The 20,705-nt window shown below is 30.1% G+C and overlaps 1 protein-coding gene and 1 long non-coding RNA gene across 3 annotated transcripts in view; both read right to left on the reverse strand.

Annotated features, from left to right (window-relative positions):
* Ih (hyperpolarization activated cyclic nucleotide gated potassium channel Ih) overlaps positions 1-20,705 on the reverse strand; it is a 33,827-nt gene that overhangs the window by 11,700 nt on the left and 1,422 nt on the right. For both annotated transcript variants that reach the window (XM_089267098.1, XM_089267097.1), the window contains exons 2-3: positions 3,427-3,590; positions 2,331-2,599 (exon numbers count right to left, since the gene is read on the reverse strand). In XM_089267098.1, coding sequence (XP_089123224.1) covers positions 2,331-2,599; positions 3,427-3,590 — 433 coding nt within the window. The remainder of the gene's footprint in view (positions 1-2,330; positions 2,600-3,426; positions 3,591-20,705) is intronic.
* On the reverse strand, positions 8,168-11,651 carry LOC112539495 (uncharacterized). Its single transcript, XR_016198434.1, has 5 exons — positions 11,196-11,651; positions 10,899-11,133; positions 10,304-10,487; positions 10,115-10,217; positions 8,168-9,457 (listed from the first exon to the last, which is right to left on the reverse strand). It is a non-coding gene; the product is annotated as an uncharacterized LOC112539495 (long non-coding RNA).

The following is a 20,705-nucleotide window of genomic DNA, read 5'->3' on the forward strand; positions in this document are numbered from 1 at the left end:
TTAATCTCTACTTTCATCATTAATTTCAATTGTTATTGTCTGTTTTAGAAATTAATTTTCCACAAATCTAAACAGGACTTTTAAACACTAAACAATTTAACACAAAGGTATGGTCATCGTTGTGAGGACTTGATCTTATTTCTGGTTAATTATGTCTACTATTCCAGTATTGACGAAGAATAGCATAATTCCAGAATATTTTTCTTCGTCAATACTTGTTATTGGCATTATCATGGCTTTTAATAGTCGGTTGAGGTTGGAATGGCTGCTAAAGGAACTTGTAAAGTCTACTTTGAAAGAGCAAAGTCAATATCAAAAGTAATGTTAAAATACAATGTAACTCGTCCTGTGACTTCAGTCTATGCAGCTTTTGTTTCAATGATGCAAATAAGAAGATAATGTTTATTCGTGCTAACCTCGAACCTAACATAGCTTAAAATTGTTGTTATATTTAATAATCACGTCGAAGGATTGGCTCGATTAACTTCTAATGTTCTTTTCCTTTTTACAACTCAACTCTTAACTTGATAGTTTTGTGTGTAATTAATATAACCTGTAATTTCATATTCACGTTTAAGCGTTACAACTATGATTAATTGCTGTCGGGCATATATTAAGTAATTGAATTCGTCAGGCTTCATCTCTGTGATTCCTTGAGTTACGAGCAATTAGGAACTGTTAAGGGAACAATCCAAAGTAAACTAGGTTTACTCGTAGCTTTAGCGATTGTTACCTAATTGGACATAAACCTTGACATTGGTCACATTAATCAATTGTGGTTCAACTGCCAAAGACTTCAATTCTTGAAATAATCTAACCAATACTTGGTTACGAGTGTCTTTTTCCGAGAAAAGGACAAATCCAGTGTAAAAATATCAATAACATTGATGCAAACGTTTGTTTCATTATTAAAAAGTTTACCAGAAACAGTTTTAGATGATATCAATTTGAATTATAAAACATTTCCCTATTAACTCCAAAGACATTTGTTACTTCAATAGTAAACCTTTGATGAGCAAAGTTTGTAAATATTTTAAAAATAATGTGAAATAAACATTAATCAAAGTAATTGCCTTTTAGTTTCCATTTCAATAATAATACAAACTCCAATGATGTTACGATCTGTAGTGAATCAATCTTGAGAAAAATGAGTTTCGAAGGTGGAAATTTTGAACAAATTGCACTCATCTAATAAACTTGAAATGAATGTTTGCCAAGATGAGATCAATTTGATTCTGAGATGCAATCATTCTAGTGATCAACACAATTGTTGAAAGCAATTTATTGTCACGTCAATAATGCAAATCTGTCCCATTGAACCAATTGAGTTTAACGTCTTTCATTGTTACCAAACTAAACGTTGAAACAGTGTCCAGTTAATTCAATTATTTGACAAGGTAAAAACGAAACTACAGTTTGATTCTTGTCTTGTTTTATTGATTACTTACTAACAAGATGAGAAGTTTTCAGTCTAAAAATTGAATCAACCCTGAGTCTAAGTTAAAATTGATAAATTTGATGATTTTACTGAACCATTTCCAAACTGAATGAAAACGAAATATCATTAACAAGTCAAAAACTAACTTGAAATGAAAATGAAACAATTAGTGTTGGAAAGGGAAGGTTTTTTACTCCAGAAAAAGCAGCTTTGATGGTTTCTTTGAATAAAGAAAAATGAACAAAAAAGAATCCTAAACGATGGTAAATTGATGAAAAAAAAGTTGAAATGATGGAGAAAGCATTTAAAGTCATTAAATATCTAAGTGTTTCCAGGCAATTTGTAGTTACATTGATTCAGTTTACTTGTGGTTTTTGCCTCATCTAATTTGTGAGTAACTTTTCACTTGAAAAACAAAAAGTCTAATAGCAATTTAATTTATATTTCTGGTTAAACCAGAAAAATGTTGAATCGCTTTGAAAATTGATATCCATTTTCATCAATTCTGCTTGCGATATTCAAGTATTTAGTCAAATCAATTCAATTGTGATTTCAATTGTATTCCAAGTGTAGGAATGAAACAATCATCTTTACAAGTGCAAAGTTTGAGAAACACTTGAGATGTGAACAAATGTTTACTTTTGTCACAATTGTTCAACAAAAGTATCAATGGTAACAATTAATACAATCACTTGCCAGGTTAAACAATATCTAATTGTTCAAGATGAAATGATGAGAAATTAAATGTGCAAATAAAAAACATGGAAAGGATATGGAATGTAGGATTGGATGGAAAGCGCAAAAGTAGGGATAAAATAAATGAATGGATCAAGAGTGTGTTTGGAGATGTTCAATGTTTTTTGGAGTTAATTGTTAGCAGTTGATTACGTACATATACTTCTTCCCATTGGCTCACATAACGAACCAGTCGAGATAAACGTAAAAGTCGAAGTAAACTGAGCATTTTGGCGAAGCGAAATATTCTTAATGCTCTTCCAGCTTGAAGAAGGTGAAAACTGTATTCTTGATTAAATATTAGGAAGATGTAATCCAATGGAATTGAACTAATCAGGTCTAAGAAAAACCAACTTCTTATATATTGTCGGGCTATTTGCTTTGGATCTAGTATCACTTGTTCAGGTAAATCTGGATTCATGATTCCTGCAGAGTTTAAAAGATCAAAAAGCGATTAATCATTGAACATAAATGCAAATTAAAGCTTTAAATGCGAACGCAATTCGGTCAATTGGGCTTGATAACTTGTTATTGGAAGCTTTCAGATGATTGAAGATCGTTATGAGAGTTTTGCTAATTCTGTGATTCTTTATTTCATTAGCTCATTTCGTTATAATGCAATTTAAAGCTTTATAACTTGAAATGTTTTATAAATTATTGTAAAGAAATTAAACAAGAAACTCGCCAAAGGAGGAAACGAATGTCTTGCATGCAGATTTAGCAAGCTAAAAAGCCTAGACTCTGGATCTTTAAACATCGTAAACGACTTTTTGTTGCATGAAAGTCCTTTTGATTAAACTAAAGACGAATCTTTCTGTACTTTTGCAGTTTACTGTGTTTTTGTGTAAAGGTTTGTTAATAATAGTTGAACGACAGATGAAATGTCTATTTTAATCGCTGCAAATCTGATTCATTTCCACTTCTGCAAACCAAAGCTCGACTAAATGATGGATTGAACAGTTTGCTATTTGTTTATATCAATCGGGTTTTTGTGACTCTCCAATTAAGGAGAAACAAAACGATCAATTCAACCTCAAACCTGGAAAATGCAAATGTTAACAATGGTTTGATTATGAGAATGAAAATGCTATTATAACTGAATTTAGCATTTTATTTTCTCTATCCTGCAATAACTTACAAGCTTTCCAATTGTGTTTCAATGCAAATGAAGGTTCCATTGTTGCTTTGTTTCAATCAATGAAATTATTGTCCAAATTGCTTTCAAAGATAACCAATTATTCAAAAGCACTTACCAGTTCTAAAATTAACAATAATATCCAGAATGAAGATTGTATCGGACAGACAATTAAAAGCTATCCAACGGGTTGATAGGTCATCATTAAAAAAAGATATTGCAACTGGAAGGACAATTAAATTAGCTACCAATAAGAGTAGCATACATAAATCCCAATAAAATCTGATAGAAAGAAATGAAGAAAATATCATTAATAACTAACAATGAGCAACATTTAAATCAAAGGTTATATCAAAAGACAAGTTGAACGTGATTGAAGTACTTTAACAATTATAAAAAGATGAATTTACTTGTCAATTTTGTAAATCCATTTACCCAAAATTTCACGATAATTATGGTTTTATTGATTTGAAACAATCGATAAATGTTTTGAAAGAAGACTCAAGTGTCAATTGACAGTTTATCAGTTGATTGTTCAAGTTAAGTGTAAGCTTTAAACTGGGAAGGATAAAATGGTTGGGAGTTTTTGGCAACATTTCAAGTTGAACTTGTCAAGTTAAAGTCCGAGATTCAATTGTTTTAATGATTAAAGTAAAATATCATTTCAAGTTTAGTTAAAATGCATATTTTGTCACAAAAGCTAATGGTGAAGTAAAGTGTGAAAACATGCATTTTTCAGGGTTAATGGTTTTGTATTGTTGTTTGCTTGGTTTACTTGGTTTGTTTCATTTTGGTGTTCAACTGAAAATCGTTGAGATAATGAGAATGAATAGACAATAATCATAATGATGTTGTTGATGATGATGTTGGTGGAAGAGTGTTCTGTTGATGTTCTGTAAATTGTACACTTTAAGGTAAAAATAAAGTGAAAATGAATGGATCTTGGTGAGATTATTGTTGATCTATGGGTTAAAGCAATGGAAAGGTGAAGGGATGATGATAATGATGAACCTTTCTTGTTCCCTTTTCCTTTGCTTTTTAACGATTGTTTTCAATATCTTTTCATACCCAGGACATGATATGATTGACACTAATGGAATATTACTTTCTCAAGGTGATTCCACTGTTTCATGATAACAGTATTTATGTAATATGTAACAGTATCAAGAAGTTGAAATGATACTATTTTAATCTTCATGTGGTATAAGTGAGAGGAATAATTTAACTCCAACTGACAGACGAAACATAATTAAAAGAGTTACTCGGTTATTTGGAGATTGATTATTGTGATTTATTTGCTTTCATCTGTTTTATCATGGATTAAGAACAATCTTCTTCTCAATTGATACGATTGACAATAATAACGAAACTGGTTGAACCTTCTAAATACACATAAGTTTACGTTTATTGATTTAGTTTCACCAAAACTTCTGTCGACTGTTTAAAGATGTTCAAGGGAAACTTTGCATTGTTAGTAACAATTGAATCCAAAATTGTCTCAATCAAATTTAATTTTCTTTACAAAGTGACAATTAGATTTTAATACAATTCAAATGACACAAAATCCAATGCAATAACGATTGGATTTGCTTACGATTCCAAGTGAATGATGAATTTAGATTGTTTGTGATCTCGATTCAAGTTTTTCATGTTCTTTGGGTTTGAAGGTTTAAGATGTGAGACTTTGACTTATTTTGATCTGACTGACCGAAATGATCGATCTTTGTAAGGATTGATTGTAACTCAGCTTTAGTCGACTTAATTTCACTTATCTGTTCATTGCAGACGCATTTAACATTTCAGCAACTTCTCAATTCTTATAAGCTAAGGTTTATTGACAATTTTAACCGATCGATCATGATCGATATTAGGAACAAAATCACTGGAAAAAAACGAAATTTACTCTTCAAGTCACTGAGCTTGCATCAACTGAGAATCTTGCAATTTAAGGTTAATCATAATAGTTTGCATAACAATTAAACTGATAGAATGAAATACGAATTGATTCAATGATTTAAATGAAATTGTTGAAGCATTTTTTGGTGAAATCTTAAAGCCAAACCTTTCATTTGCAATATCAACATTGATCTGGTTGACACAGAAACGATCATTAATAGTCTTGAGTGTTGATGATTTACATTACGATTTACATTAAATTGAAATCGCAATAAAAATGAGACAGATTTTACCCGCAACATGAAAGGTAAAATTGATCAATGAATTGAATAAATCAAGAGCTGATGATCAATATAAAAAGGAAATGAAAATAGGAACAAAAGGTAAATGTTATTTACTTCACTCGACTGTCTTCATCTTGATCTTCATCTTCGTCAAGAGACATTCTCATCTCACTTGCCAGTGTTTCTCATCAGTTCTTTATCATATTATTTTCATTCAATTTCAATGTCCTTTTCATTATTACATCAACCAATTGGCAATTGTTTTCAGCCTTTTTTACCTTCTCATCAATAAAGAGGAACAGATCAAAACTAATTCAGTTTAAATGTCAACTTAAATTTCCCTAAAGTTTTTTGATGAAATGAAGGGAAAGATAAAGAAAAGGCTGAATAATAAATGAAAGTCAATTGAAAACTGAAATTAAACTTCAATTGACAATTGAACAGAAAAGGCGACTTGAATGGAAAAGTATTGGAACGCGAAAAAAGGTGAAACTAATAGAAAGTGATTGACAAATGCTGAAATGATCAAGAAACGTTTCGTTTGACAATTAAACTTGAAAAGGTAAATTCAATTTGATTCTAATTCCATTATTAATAGGTTATCATGACTGGTTTAAAACTGGAAAACACTTTCATTAACGAATTTTGATCTTTATTGCAAACAATTAACTTAATTTTCATTGAAACCAGTTAATCTTTGCAGCTTTGAAGTAAAATCAATGAACAATTAAAAAGCTTTCACTGGACATTAAACTGAACAATTTCATTGTTAAACCAAATCTAGTGAAGCAACTGATAATAAGCATTCCCTGTCAACAGCCATAATCTTCTTATCATTTCACTTATTCAATTTGATACTAATATTCAATCCATCATCTAAAGTTCATTCGTTGAATCAAATGGATTACTCAAAACTCTGATAAGCAAGTTATCGTTGATTGAAAAGGCAAAATACTTTGATTTGAATCAACTCAAAACATGTAACTTAATAGTTGAAGGCTTCAACTTGGTTGGTTGAATAATGTTGATTTAGTTAAATTAGCAGTTTGACAAGAAGTTTATTAAAAAACAAATTTTATTTCTTATTTTTATCATTATCGCAATATTTTGATAGCAATTGGGAGTTATAGTTAATATTAAAAATTGAATTTTCTGTTTAAGTCTCTCAATCGTTTTATTTTCTGGTTTTGCATTTCTTGGCTTATGTGACAAAAGTCGAAGTAAATCTCGAAGTTTTAACCAAAATGTTTGCAAGTCCTTCTGACATTCATTAGAAGATAATTGCGATAATTGAAGTTGATATGATTTTGTTGAACATCACATATCAATCAATTGAAGTTATTTTGATGGTTAAATCAATAAGAATGCAATTCTCATATTGATTTAGCTGTAAATTACGATCATTTGAAATTTATTGGCTCTGAAGGTTGGTTAATAGCTGAAAGAAAAATTAGATTTAACTAAATCAATCATTATTAGAGACTTTTGAAGAGACGTTTCTCAACCAAAATTTGTTTTTATTTGAAAACGAAATGAAAAAATCCAAAATAAAACAAATCTTTTGATCTGATCAGAATTTTCGCCTTTAAATCATCAAATTTTAACTTTAAATTTAAACCAAATGCTTTCAGAATGTTCATTCCGATAGAAACAAAATGTTGATTAATGAACACAAATTGAAAGAGCAAAATGATTTGCTTTGAACCAGTTTAACATTCAAAGTGGACATTAGGTTGAAACTTGATGTTCAGTATGAAATCAATTAGCTAACTAGCAACCATTATTATCATCTAACAATGAAGAATCAATCTATTGTATAATTTTCATCATGTAGCAACTCATCATTATCATGTTGATCAAAGAATCTCACAAAAGAGAGAGAAAAGGAAAAAAATGAAAATGAAAAAAGTAAATCAAGTGAATCAAGTGAATAAAGATTAGATTGTTTGTCTGTAAAAGATTCAGAGTTGGATACAGATGACATTGAATCGATCGATTTACCTTTTCCATTGGTTCAACTGATCAACAAGGTAACCTTTAAATAGATTTTTAGACGCAATTATCCAAAAATAGTTGATTGATTTTCCTCTCTCTCTTCTTATCCAAGCTCATAATCATCATTTTTCATCTTATTCTTGTAATAATACAACTCTCATTCCCAATCCTCTTATCCTCACTCCCTGCCAGGAGGTGGCAATAAATTGTTGACAGTTTCAATTTTCCTCCTTCTTTCTGATTCTTTCAACTGTCTAACGATTAACAGGTTAACTTTAATCATTTGGATAATTAAAGTTGAAAGGTGAACCAAAAAAAGGGAAAACAGTTTATAAATTGTAGTTTATCAGACAAACGTTGAAACACGAAAAAACGTTTATTCATTTTAATTGCAATTTTACCTTTTAAATTGGGACATTTTCATCATTATTATCATTATGTTACAATTAAATGGTAAATGAAAGGTAACCATGAAAAGCAACATTTATTAATCAACCTCCAAATCACTATTCAAATCACAATGATCAGTGTTTACCATTTTTGTCAAAAGGTTAACCATTTGATCAATTTGAATTGCAGTTTGATGAAGATATTGAATCAGTTAAACCAATTAATCAAAAGTTGAATTTGCCTTTACTTGAACAATTGTATTTCATTACAAAATTATTTGATTGTTACGGAAACGTTTAACCTTTTCATTTTTACAAATGTTTGCAATTATTCAATGTGAAAAATGGTTTTTTGAAGGTAAATTGTGTAGGAAGTTGACAATGAACAATCATTCAAATAGACGCAGCTTCTTGAATTGAATTTCAAATAATTATATTAAATTGATCAACTAATGAACCATTCAAAGGCTAATTGTTTCACTGTTTGTCTTGAGTCTTTGTCAGTAGTTTAGAGCAATTCAATCTCTTGGATTTTAATGTTCATGAATCGATTTTTTCTCTCGCTGAGTTTTCTTGAGCATTTGTTATTGTTAATTATCAGTTAATGGATGTTTCCCATTGAAATTTGATTCTTGGGTTATCCTTGACTTTTGGTTTGTTTGTCAAAATGTATTTATAGTTATTTGGTTATGAATTTCATCAAAAATCTGTACACTTTAAATCACTTTGGTAACTGTGATTTGAATTACATGAATGATAATTTGATGGTTTGGTCTATGGATTGACGAGAATGGTTAAGTGATGAAAAATGAGACGAAGCAGAAAGGCAAAGGATTGGGTATTAAATCATGACAATGTAGTAAATATGAAAATATTATAATGTTGAGGTAAGCAGAGAACGAGAAAGTTCATAGAGAATATCAATTTTCAGGTTTAACATTATGTTAGGTGAATATAAATTGGTGAAAGTGAATGCAAAAAATACGACAATGTCAATGATAATGGGTATAATAATAATGATAATAATAGTAACGATGAGATGAGCACATGAGAAAAGGCTATTAATGATGAGAATAATACAAATTGTCATTGTATAGACACATTTATAATCATCTGAGCTGAAAACTCGGAGAAAGAGATAATTAATTTTTTTACGTTTTTCGTTGACTAATGATTAACCAAATTAATATGATAATAGTGCGAGAAGAAGAAATAATTAACAATGAACATTGGTAAAAGTGCTGCACAAGGTAACGCACAAATTGTTTTCATTTTAACCTAAATTCACTGAAAGACTATCGAATGCCAAATTTACTGTCAATATTGATTTTTGTTCATATTGACAATCAAATGAACAATCATCACTGGATAATTATCTGGCAATTCGTTGGGTCAAAGTGTTGAATGAAATGGAAAGTTGAAAGGTCAATATCACACATTGAATGTAATTTCATTGTTAAACATTGACAAAGAAGCTAATCGATGAGACTTTTTGCAATCAGAGACACTTGATAATCTGTTATTGAACGATTGGACCAAATGATTGAAATTGTTTCCGATTTTATCCGTTTCTTGTTCAGTTATCCTGGAAAGATGGAAAACTAAAATTAGTCAATTGTTCTTTTCTCCAGATTTATCAGAGATTGGAATGAAAGATTTTGAAAAGTTAATTGGACAAATGAGAAAAAAGGTAATCAACGATCGATAATCCAATTGTCAGATTGTCACAAGAAATGAATGGTTTCCACTTTTGGTAACAAATTCAATTTCCATTGCTCAATAGTCCATCATCACGGTGAATCATCATCATTGTTATCATCAACAGTAGTTGAAAGGGTAAAACAAACTATTAAATGATTATAAACCGTTAAACAGTTACCACGATTGACCATCCAAGTAGATAAATATTACAAATACATATTTCTAGATGTGGTCAGCTACTGATATAACTGTTATTACTATTGCAATATCACACTAACCATTAGCTAAAAATACAGATAAACTACTATCATTCAATTTTCACTCTTTCCCTTGACATATACACTAAATATATTGATATTAACTAGATAATTCATGTCCATTGTCCGAGTTTCACTCAAGTTCTGTAAGCCTTTTTGCCTTTTCTTTATCATCTTAATATACATCAGCCATAATGTGCATTTGAAAAACCATTGACTTGGAGGATCAATTCAGCTGTTAATCTCGTAAAATACAAAACTGGAAAAAATCAATCAATCTTTACATTCATCTGATTTGAAATAATGACAATAACGACAATGATTCACAGAAGATGCAAGTTTATCCGAGCAAAGTGCCATTCAGTTAACCTGGATATTATATCTGATCTGAAAAGGAAAAGAAAATGATGACAAATAATTTATATAATCGTAATAACAAGAGATGAACGCATTTTACGCATTGATTAACTTACCCTTTTAGATTTGGTTCAATCAAATGTTGAGTCAAAAATAATGAGAACAGATAGATTGATGATTTTTTTGATATATTTTTACATCTATTTGGCTTTAAAAGGCAATTTCTCAATTCAACATTCATCAATGGATGACCAATCATTCTTATGACCAGATTTCCCAAATTTGGTATAAAAATATATTCTAAGAGTAAAAATATTGAAACAATAACAGTAATAGGAAGAGATGAATGATAGGGACAAAAAAAGTTAAAGTGTTACCCTGATCTAGCAGTTTTTGACTTTTTTTCAGGGTAAAATTTGAAATTTTCATGGAAGGTTTTGTCTCCATGGATAAAATGAAAGCCTTGTCAACTTATCTTTTTGACTTTTGTGAATAGTTACACATTTATTTTGTCTATTTGCAAGTCATTTTTGATCCATTTTATCCTGAAAACATTTCAAATGTTTACCTTGTAACCAAATCATTATTTTTATCTGCAAACATTATTGTGAATGTCTGTCTCAAATTATAATAAATTATTATAAATGACAGTGAAATTACAATTATGCATGGAGAGTAGAAATTAAAATGAAAAAGATGAGAATGGAATACCTGGAGTTATAAATATAAATTGTAAGTTAAATTCCCTGGGGGTTCATCAGGACTGATTGAATGGTCATGTCATGTTAAAGGGTCCAGTCAAGAATACTAATGGTCTTTTCCTCATCATAAGAGTGGACCTTGCAGATCTTTATGTACCTTTCAATTTCAACTGCATCCTCTGTCTGTCTCTGTATACAGTGTATTTGTATAAAGTCATGAGAATGACAATATCTACTGAAATTATCTAGGAATAAAGGTAAGAGAAAAAGGTAAAATCAAATTCACCAAAGACATGGGTTAACTCACTTAAAGGTAGTACACTACAGAAATGTAAGGAAACATAATCACTAGTCAAACCTTTCTTTCAATGTATTTAATCGTAGAGAATATTTTGTAGAGTTGATCGGGAAATGTTAAATGATGACACAAAAATAGACTCTTTAGGTAAAGATTAGAGTTCAAAATGAATAGACATTTTATTCTGTCTGAATCAAATGAATCCAATAAATGATGGTTTTGAATTGTTGCTGTTGTTGATCAAGATGAACAATCTTACGAGACAAAAAAAGAAGGGAAAAAAGTGAAGCTAAAATGGAAACAACAAATACACAAACAGAACAAATAGAGAATGAAATGATCAGAACTTGCAGAAGCAGAAAAAGATTAACTGTCAATTAAACTGTTGATTGTTGGTGATGTTTATGATGGCAAATTGAATGCACAATTTAATAAATCATAAAATTTCAATGTGTTCATGAAAGCACCGTAAATGTTTGTGTCTTAAAAATTATTCAAAAATAAATTGAAACAGAAACAGAAACAATTTTTGCAAAAATCATTTTTGAAAAGTGCGCCTTCATTTTAACGGTTAAATCAAAGAGTAAAGAAGACTTCTGTTATCTTTTGGTTAAACAACGTCTGCAAGTCTAAAGGTTGTCTGTCTGACTTTGAATTCAATTTTGAAAAACTAGTCCAGAACATTCGTAATTATGCCTTAGTGTTTCGTCGATATTTCTTTTTGGGACAAATTTTGTGATAAAAGGTGACCAACAGTAATCTAACAGTTATGCGTTTCTTTAGTTTAATTCAAAATTTAATTTACTTGTTGCTTTATCCACAATATGATTATAATGACTAATGTTTTTCACATGTTTTCATCTTCTTTTACAGCATTTATCCATTCGTCGTGTACCTGTTCACAGTTTTGGTAATATCTGTAACTCTATTGCGATGTATCTTGTTGCAACTTAATTACCAATTTAACAAGACCAGTTTGGTACTAAATTAACATGTAATGATTATCGAGTTGATGATGGTTGTCTAAAGGAACAGATGGTGAAAGTACTCAAAGATACGAAAGCTGAGAAAAGGTTGGCCAAATTGAACAAGTTAACTACATGCAAAGTTGATCAGGAATGGAAAGGAAACTGCAGAGTTGACTACTGATAAATCATCACTAGGTAATTGTAACACCATTGGAAAGTCTAAATATTATGGTTCAATGGTGATAAACTAAATTTGATTGTTAGTTAGAATCCATAGGATGCCTTCAAGTTCATCTTAACACATCGTCATTGTTATCATTCCTTCTCATCTTCATACTGTTTACTTGGAAATTACCTTTTCCCTGTAAAATCTTTCACTCTCTTTGGTGACGCTTTCCTCTCTTCTGATCATCATCTTCATTCTTCCAGACCTTTTCTATTTCCCCTGTTCTCAATCAAATTTACTCGACTCAAATTAGCTGCAAAACTCTTAATTCAAACTCTTAACTCTTGCAAATTCAATTATCTCTATACACAAAGACTAAAACATAATCTTATAGGCTTATTAATATTTTGCCTGACAAAGTAACAATTATATCATCAAGTCAATTATTTTGTTCACTTAATCACCCAACTCCATGATAGTAATAGAAGGGCAATATTGTTCTTTAAACTTCTTTCGTTTCCAGTGACTTCTAAGATTATCTACATTCATTCAATATTCATTCCTTCCCAAGACATGAAACAAGTTTCAAATTTTGACCCATTCTATTGACAGAGAGATGTTTGCTCATCATTTAGACTCTAGCTCCTAATTATTTTATTCATAACTGCTCTAGTATATTCTGAATGCTCTTCATTTATATTTCACCAGAATAATGACATTCAATTTTAATTCTATTTACGCATATTTATACTTAATTTATCTTGCTTAACAATGAGATTTATTTATAAGCCTCCATGAGAAGTAAAAAAATAAGGTGAAACTTATCTAGTTCTCATGGCTTACTCATGAAAAAAAACCCTTCATTAAGCTTATCATTCATCTTTTGTTTTTTTCAGATTACTGATGTAAACAATGGAATTAATCATGAAACATTTTCGTTACAAACAAAAATCTCCAAATTTATGTCGTATTATTCAACTTCACAATTGGCAAACCTGAACGCGGTCACTAAAAGGAAAACTGAATGGATGAAGAGACTTCATATGGTCAAAATTTCATCACTTTGTGTCCATTCTCAATCGTCTAGTCAAAGATTGACACTTGGACAAAGCAGACAACTAAAAGCAAAATGGAAATGCAATGGAAAAGATTATTGAACTAAAATTTTGTTTCATCAAAGTTCTATGGCCATTCAGAATTTCTTCCACCAATTTTGTGTCTTGTTCATCATCATACATTAACCAAAATCCTTTTTTTCAAAGTATGCAATCTTCCATCTTCACCATCCTAAATTGTCACTGTCTTTGAAGTGTCTGATCCACTTTCGTCCAATGTTATCCGCTGCTCATCTTCCCTTCATCATCCTTTCCTCTCAGTCAATACTTGATTCTATATATAAAAATTTGTCTCTCTTCTCTTTCTTTCACCAGGCTTTCACCAATTGTCCAAAGAATCAATGATTCCGGTTTAATGATCAACCTTTCCATTTCTCGTCATCTTCCATTTAAGAGCTTTAATCTGGAGACTTTTGTTATCACTCAAGCAACAAAACCAATACCCAATCCTTAATATATAAAATACATACTATGATCCACTATGTGAGTATAAATTGCCTCTTTTTTATCAACATTTTCCCTGAATATTGAGAAATGAACCCAATCAACCCAGCGTAATTGTAATAACCAAGCTTTTTCGTGTTATTGTTTTAACTTATGTCAACTTATCCTTACCTTTTAATCCACTGAATGATGAAAATCTCACAATCTATTTGATACCCTGAACCTTTGATTTGTATACATTATAACCTTTTATACCCTCAAGTTTTCCAATTGAATCCAATTGTGATAAATTCTCATAGCCAATAAGGGTTATTAATGATCATCATAATCATAAGTAGTTTGATTGTAGTTAAGCAGAAAAGGCAACAAACATTATGACCTTTAATCAATATTAGTTTTGACAATATTTCTTTCAATTTTTCCTCTGATTTAGCTTTTGTTTCTTTTGTTGGTTTCAGGCTTTTGAGTTCAAAACCTACTCATTGTCTGGTATATTTAATGCCAAAAAGTGAATCATTTAATGAGATATTTACTGATATTGGTTTCATGTCTGTAAACCATTCTGGATAACGATGCTATTTCATTCATCAGTGATTTTGGTACTAAGATTGAGAAGATTCAACTTTTAAGTTTACTTGTTTTCATCATTTTTTACCAGGAAATTTATATGCTATTCTTACTCTTGTACTTGCCTGAAGGCTTTTAAGATTAATTCCCAGTTAACATGAACATTTACATAACATAACCTTTAGATTTAACTTTACCCAAACCAGAGATTGAACAGAGTTGAAAGGAACTAATTTTTTCTTTTTTTTGTTGTTTTTATTCACAAATTAATGGGAAACAATCAAGGAATGGTTAAGCTGGAGACAAATTGTTTTGGTCATTGATTTGTGGTTTAATGACGACAATTCCCTGTTTACTGAATTCATCTCGAGTTGTTGACATAACGTGTTAAAACTGACAGTTTACTCAATTCATGGCAATTCAATGTTTACTTTTTTCCGCTATTTACATTAAAAGCTGGATAAAACAAGCTCACGAATGGCAGCAACTTTGATAACCTCAATTGGATTGAATGTGCTTTTGCTTCAGCTTTACTTGCTTTGCTGTTCCAACACCAGTTAATTAAATTTAGATGATAAAGAGCAACTGATTTGGATAAATTGGTAATTGGATTGATACTGATGATCACCTAACCAGTTTCGATACAAAACAAAAGATCAATTATGGAAAGTTATTTTTGATTAGCTGCTCATAACTTATGAATAATGAAATTAATGAACCCATTTCAATTAATTCAGAACCCATTGTTGGCTGATTCACTCAAGATATTAATCAGATTGTCGTTGATAGTAACCATGATTCAAATTCCAATGGGTTAGTAAAACATGAATGTTTCCTGCTTCATTCTTTTATCATGATTCTTACATATTTTAATATTTATCTTCTCTCTCGATTCAAGGAATACTATTTCCATGTCCAGTCCAAGTAGACGGAGACCTGAATTTCAAGCAACATGGACCATGAAAGCTAGTATCAATTGCCATGAAAACTTTAGTCAACCGAAGCTAATGGTAAAATCAATGTTTGAACAAAAAAACATAACAATATTGATAACCATTTCAATGGGTGTATAATGTTGGTTTTATTGCTATTTATATTGTTATTCCGTTGAAAAAGAAGAATGGGAAAAATTTCACAAATCAATTTAAAATTCATGATTGTATTCAATCATGTTTACGAGATAAATTCAGTTTAAGATTACTCAGTTTCCTTTCTTTCCTATTCTTCATTCAACTTCACCGTAAATTGAGTAAATTAATCCTCTTCAGTTGTTGAAAAAAAGTTTCATCACCATTAATTGAATGTTTCATTTGAAAGTAAATTAATGGAAGGAAAATTATAATTTTATCAGAACATTGTGAGAAATTCAATTTCTAACTTGGTTATTAACTCAAAATGAAACATGTACAAATTTGATAGCTTAATAACAGCCTTAACAAACTAATTAATCTGATACTTGAATTTAAAGTTTCCTTTCAGACAAATTGTTAGGCCATTGTGAATGTTGATCAGCATAATAACGATTCTCACCTTGAGATAAATATAAATAGTCATAAATGTACAATTTTAATACATTATTTACACGATCAAAGTGCATTCAAATGGATTAAAGTTGAAAGACTTTGAATATTGACTCAAAACGAGGAAAATTTGATTTACAGTCGAATTGAATTCATCCAATTCCAAAATGAAAACGTCTTCAAAAGCCTGAAAATTCCGAAGATACATTCAAATTTCTGAATCAATACTTAATGAGGAAAAGAGTCGTCAGAATTAGTTAATCTTTCTTTAGTTAAAAGTGTCACTTCTGGATTTTCTCATGATGTTGCTTGGTTTTTGAAGTTAGATTTTTCATTCTGAAGACTGATCAGAATCAGCGAAATTTCGATTGACTTTTTCATTTTGGAAACTGAATGAAATCAAATCGACTGTAAGTTGCTTTTGCTTTTAATTTTCTGGTCTTTCTCAATCACTACAAACCTCATTGTGATTGATTGTGGTTGGGGAAAGTATCTGAAAATTATACTTATTATTGAATTAACCATTTGTTTCGCCATTCAATTTACTCATCTCAATCAGAATCAGATGAGGAAAAGTAAAAAAAGATGAACAAAATGTATACCAATGATTACAGTAGACAATGTAAATTGAATGGGAAACAAATCAAAGTTATTACATTGTCTTATATTCATTTGTTTAATATAATTTTTTGCTTGTCTCTCGTTTTCAAGTGAAACTGGAAAGGGATAAAAACAAATTCCCATTTCGTCATTTGATACATTTTTAACGTAAACTTGAATTGAGATATTCATATCAAAATGTATATCTAACATTCAGTTGTCTTTGTTATTCAGGGAATATAATTTTCTGTTTCTCCTAAACAACCTTAGGCTTTCCAATCCCTTCTCTTATAATTCAACATTTTTATTGCTACATTTTGCCAATTCTGAGCAAATTGTGAATAAATTCAGCTTTTCCTCTCATTATCATCTTTTCATCTTCTTTATTGCTTCCATCTATTCACCAGTTTATCATCTATCAGTATATAGTTTGCTGTTTAAACAGTAAAAGTTAATAAAAATAATAATAATCAGCAAGTTATGTTTTGATAAATGTAATAACACTTGAGACAAATGGTAAACATACAGAAACTTTCATTTCTTTGACAATTTGTAAGACTAGAGATGATACAAAATTTAAATTGTTACCATTCAAATTTGTGTATATTAATGTTTGAAATTGAATTCACTTTTCATTCAAATTACTATTCTTATATGAATACGATTGCTAGACATAAATTAATAACATTGTACTGTTTGTTTTTCATTATCGTATTTCATTATTTATGTAAATTATTCAATTAGTTTGCATCTCAAAATCAAATTAATAATAATCATAATTTCAATTTGATAGCAATTTTAATCGATAATGTAAATAAATTGATTTACACTCGTCAGGTTTGCCTAAATGATAACTCGCTCAACATGAGAAATGAGTGTTTGAATGTAATTGTAAATTTTGCTTGATTTAACATGAATTTCTTGCAAAATTAATTGATAATTTAATCGAAAAAGGTTTAGAATCAGATTTAAATGATGATTATAATTATGGCTATAAAATGCCATTCAACAGGAAACATATAAAATGTAAATATCATTTACAAGCTCATTAATGTTCACATTAAAGTCAATAATGATGAGGTTTGTCTTGATGGTTACCAGTTAATTTCAAGTGACAATGATGATTAACTAATTTCATTTTTTCTCCATACAATTAAAAGTACATTTGAACAAACAATGTTCTAGTTGATTAACTCTTTAATCATGCAAAACGTTGAGTTTCAAAGATTAATCTCGAGTTTGATATTTACAGTTGAAAAACTGTTGTCTCTTTTTTAACATTGCCCATTACAGAGAGTCTCAACTGTTGATTTGGTTTAACATTTTTTTTAACATTTCAGTAATTAAAGTGGCAATAGTAATGATTCGTTTTTTTTATCATTTCAGGAGACAAAATCGACTGGAATACAAGACTAAATGGTGATAAGTGAGGAAATGATTTACATGGAAATGGACGGAAATTTAAAGTTAAAGGATAAAAGGAAATGCAACTTTCACTCCATTTTCAACTGAAACCATTGTAAATGTAGTTTACGATAAAAACAAAATGGCAATGGTAATCACAATCAATTTGCATCATAAAGCAATACAGTTGAACGCATTCTTCTTGTCCTTCAATATTCAACAAACACCATTCCATCCTTTCGTGTAAAAGCTGAGTCAAGTTAATATTTTATGACAAAATGGAAGCTGATTTCTGTCTGAAGCTGACTTCTCAAAATTTTCAACTCCTCCAGTTTGAATGTAAATAGCATGCTGTTGATGGTGATTTGAATGGGTAACTTGTTTACAATGGTTAATTGGGTGAAAAATGCACAAGTGTCAAGAAAATAATATTTCAAGAGTGGTGCCAATCGACATGAACACTTATTCAACTACATGAGATTCTGTTGTTGAATTTAGTGTACAACTGGTGAAGTATTGGATGAAATGGGAAAAGAAGGCAAAAGGATAGACAAAAGGAGTGAATGAGTGAAGAAAACGATTTATGATTTGATAACTGTAATTGAAGGTGTTGTTGTTGTTAAATCTGAAAGTTGTTGTAACTGTCAACTGGAGAGGGAGAGAAACAAATGGCAAGAGTGTTTAATGTATCTTCTCAGAGTGTGTTCAGATGATTGAGGAACAGCAAAAAGACAAAATATTATAACAATCATTTAAACACATTTTTGCGCTTCAAAACTTTTCTCCACAATATTTTCGAATTCTTTCTTTGCCTTTCTTCATCCACTTTTCCCATTTCTCTTTTTTTTCGAGCTTTGCTTTGCTTTGACTTTTTTCTTGCAACTTCTGATTTTCTTTTCATCATATTCTTTTTTTCTGTTTCTTCAGTCATCGGAATCCATAGATCTCTGTCTCCAGTTTGTTTCTCTCTGCCATCTTTTTGCTGCTTTGGATCTGCAACACTTTTACCCTGTTTGTTTGTTTATCTGTAATGTGATTCTTCAACTGTTATGGAATTCTTGTCCTTTCGGTTGAAAAATAGTGATAGATTTGTGGTGAAAACAAAGAAAAGGATGAAAAAATATACAAAATAGCGACAACAACGGTTGCCTAAAAGGAGTTTTTTTCATCAGATAGATGAAGAAAGCAATAATGAGTAAAGAGTCGAGTACAAGAAACAAGGTTCTGAGGTAGATATTAATAAAGAGATTCTCATGGATACTTACAGGGTTGTCTGAGTTGAAAGATGAGAGTAGATAAAAAATCACTGGAACTGGATAAATACCAGAAGTAGGTAATGATGAGAAAAGACAGCAACTTGATACGTGTAATCAATCAAGTTACAGTCTGAAAACAATGGTCAACATTATTTACCAGTGTGTTTAATTAACAAATATTCAAGTTAATGCTATTAATAGATGAGTAAATGTGAAATTGGTTACACAAATGGACACTTGACACACGATAAAGTATCGTAACAAAGGGAACAAAATGAAGGTTAAGATGAAGGCAACAATTAATGACTGACTATCAATATTTTTATTATCTTTCATGGCTCTAAATCAATCTGTGGTTTTGTTTACCTCACCTCTTAACCTCACCATGAGTTAACATGATATCTTGCTTCAAAAAGATAACTCTATCAATCGAGCAGATTCTTGGTAATGAACAATTTTGATGAAGCTTTGTGAACGCGTTTGCTGTTTACACCATTCAAATGTAAGTCGTTTAATTAACAATGTTTACCTTAATGATTAGGTTTTTACAAGTTAATTTAATTTTATCTTTCCCTCTATTATAGATTCAGCAATCAAGATTATCAAGGAACATCTTAAATCCACAAATTATATTCAAAGGCCAAATTAAACAAACTGTTTACCCTTTTTCACAAGGAATGTTGGTTTTGACTCTCTACGGTTCAAATTAATATCAAACTGGTGGCATATTTAGCTGTTATCAACACTATTTTATACCCAAAATGTGTTAATTAGAGCAAGAAGATTCATTTGTGTACGAGAAACATCACATTTTTCTGTAAAAGCAGGGAAACCCATTCAATGTAAGGTAAATTTCATTTGAAAACTCTGTATCCAAAAACATTACATTGTCGATATTGACTTTTAAATTTCTTTTTGTCTCCTTTTATTGATCCCGGCCTCAGGTTAAGTAGTCAATGAATGAAATTATGGCAACAATTTTACCTCACCTGCAGGTTAAGGTTGGCTGGTTGTTGATGAAAATTGAAGGAAACATTGTACAAAATAAAAGTCAATGATGTAATTTCATCAACAGTTACTGGTTTCTTCATTGGCTTCACTGAATTCACATTGTGGTTCTTCAATAAGATTGTGACATTAGTTTGTAAAATTGAAGGTAAATTCATCAAAATCTTATTGAAAAAAGTTATAATTGAAAAATATTGATTTTTAAATAGAGGAAAGGTTAATCGTTGCAAGTCTAATTGATTAATCACCCAAAAAAAGTACAAATCATATTGATAACTTACAATACATATTCAATGAGCCTTGAGAATTGATTTTTTCCTCTCTTTTGTCAATTCTTTCATCAAGGTCATTCCCTGTACATGGAAACATGAGAACATGATCTAACATGACCTTTTCTTTCTTCATCTTATCTCTCCCTTAGGTTCCAACCAAGATCATCCTTAAAGTGGATTAAAAAAGTTGCTGTAGAAA

This window comes from Tetranychus urticae, chromosome 2, assembly GCF_039701765.1.
Source record: "Tetranychus urticae isolate SD_2017Ah chromosome 2, NJAU_TeUrti_SD_1.0, whole genome shotgun sequence".
Taxonomy (NCBI): domain Eukaryota; kingdom Metazoa; phylum Arthropoda; class Arachnida; order Trombidiformes; family Tetranychidae; genus Tetranychus; species Tetranychus urticae.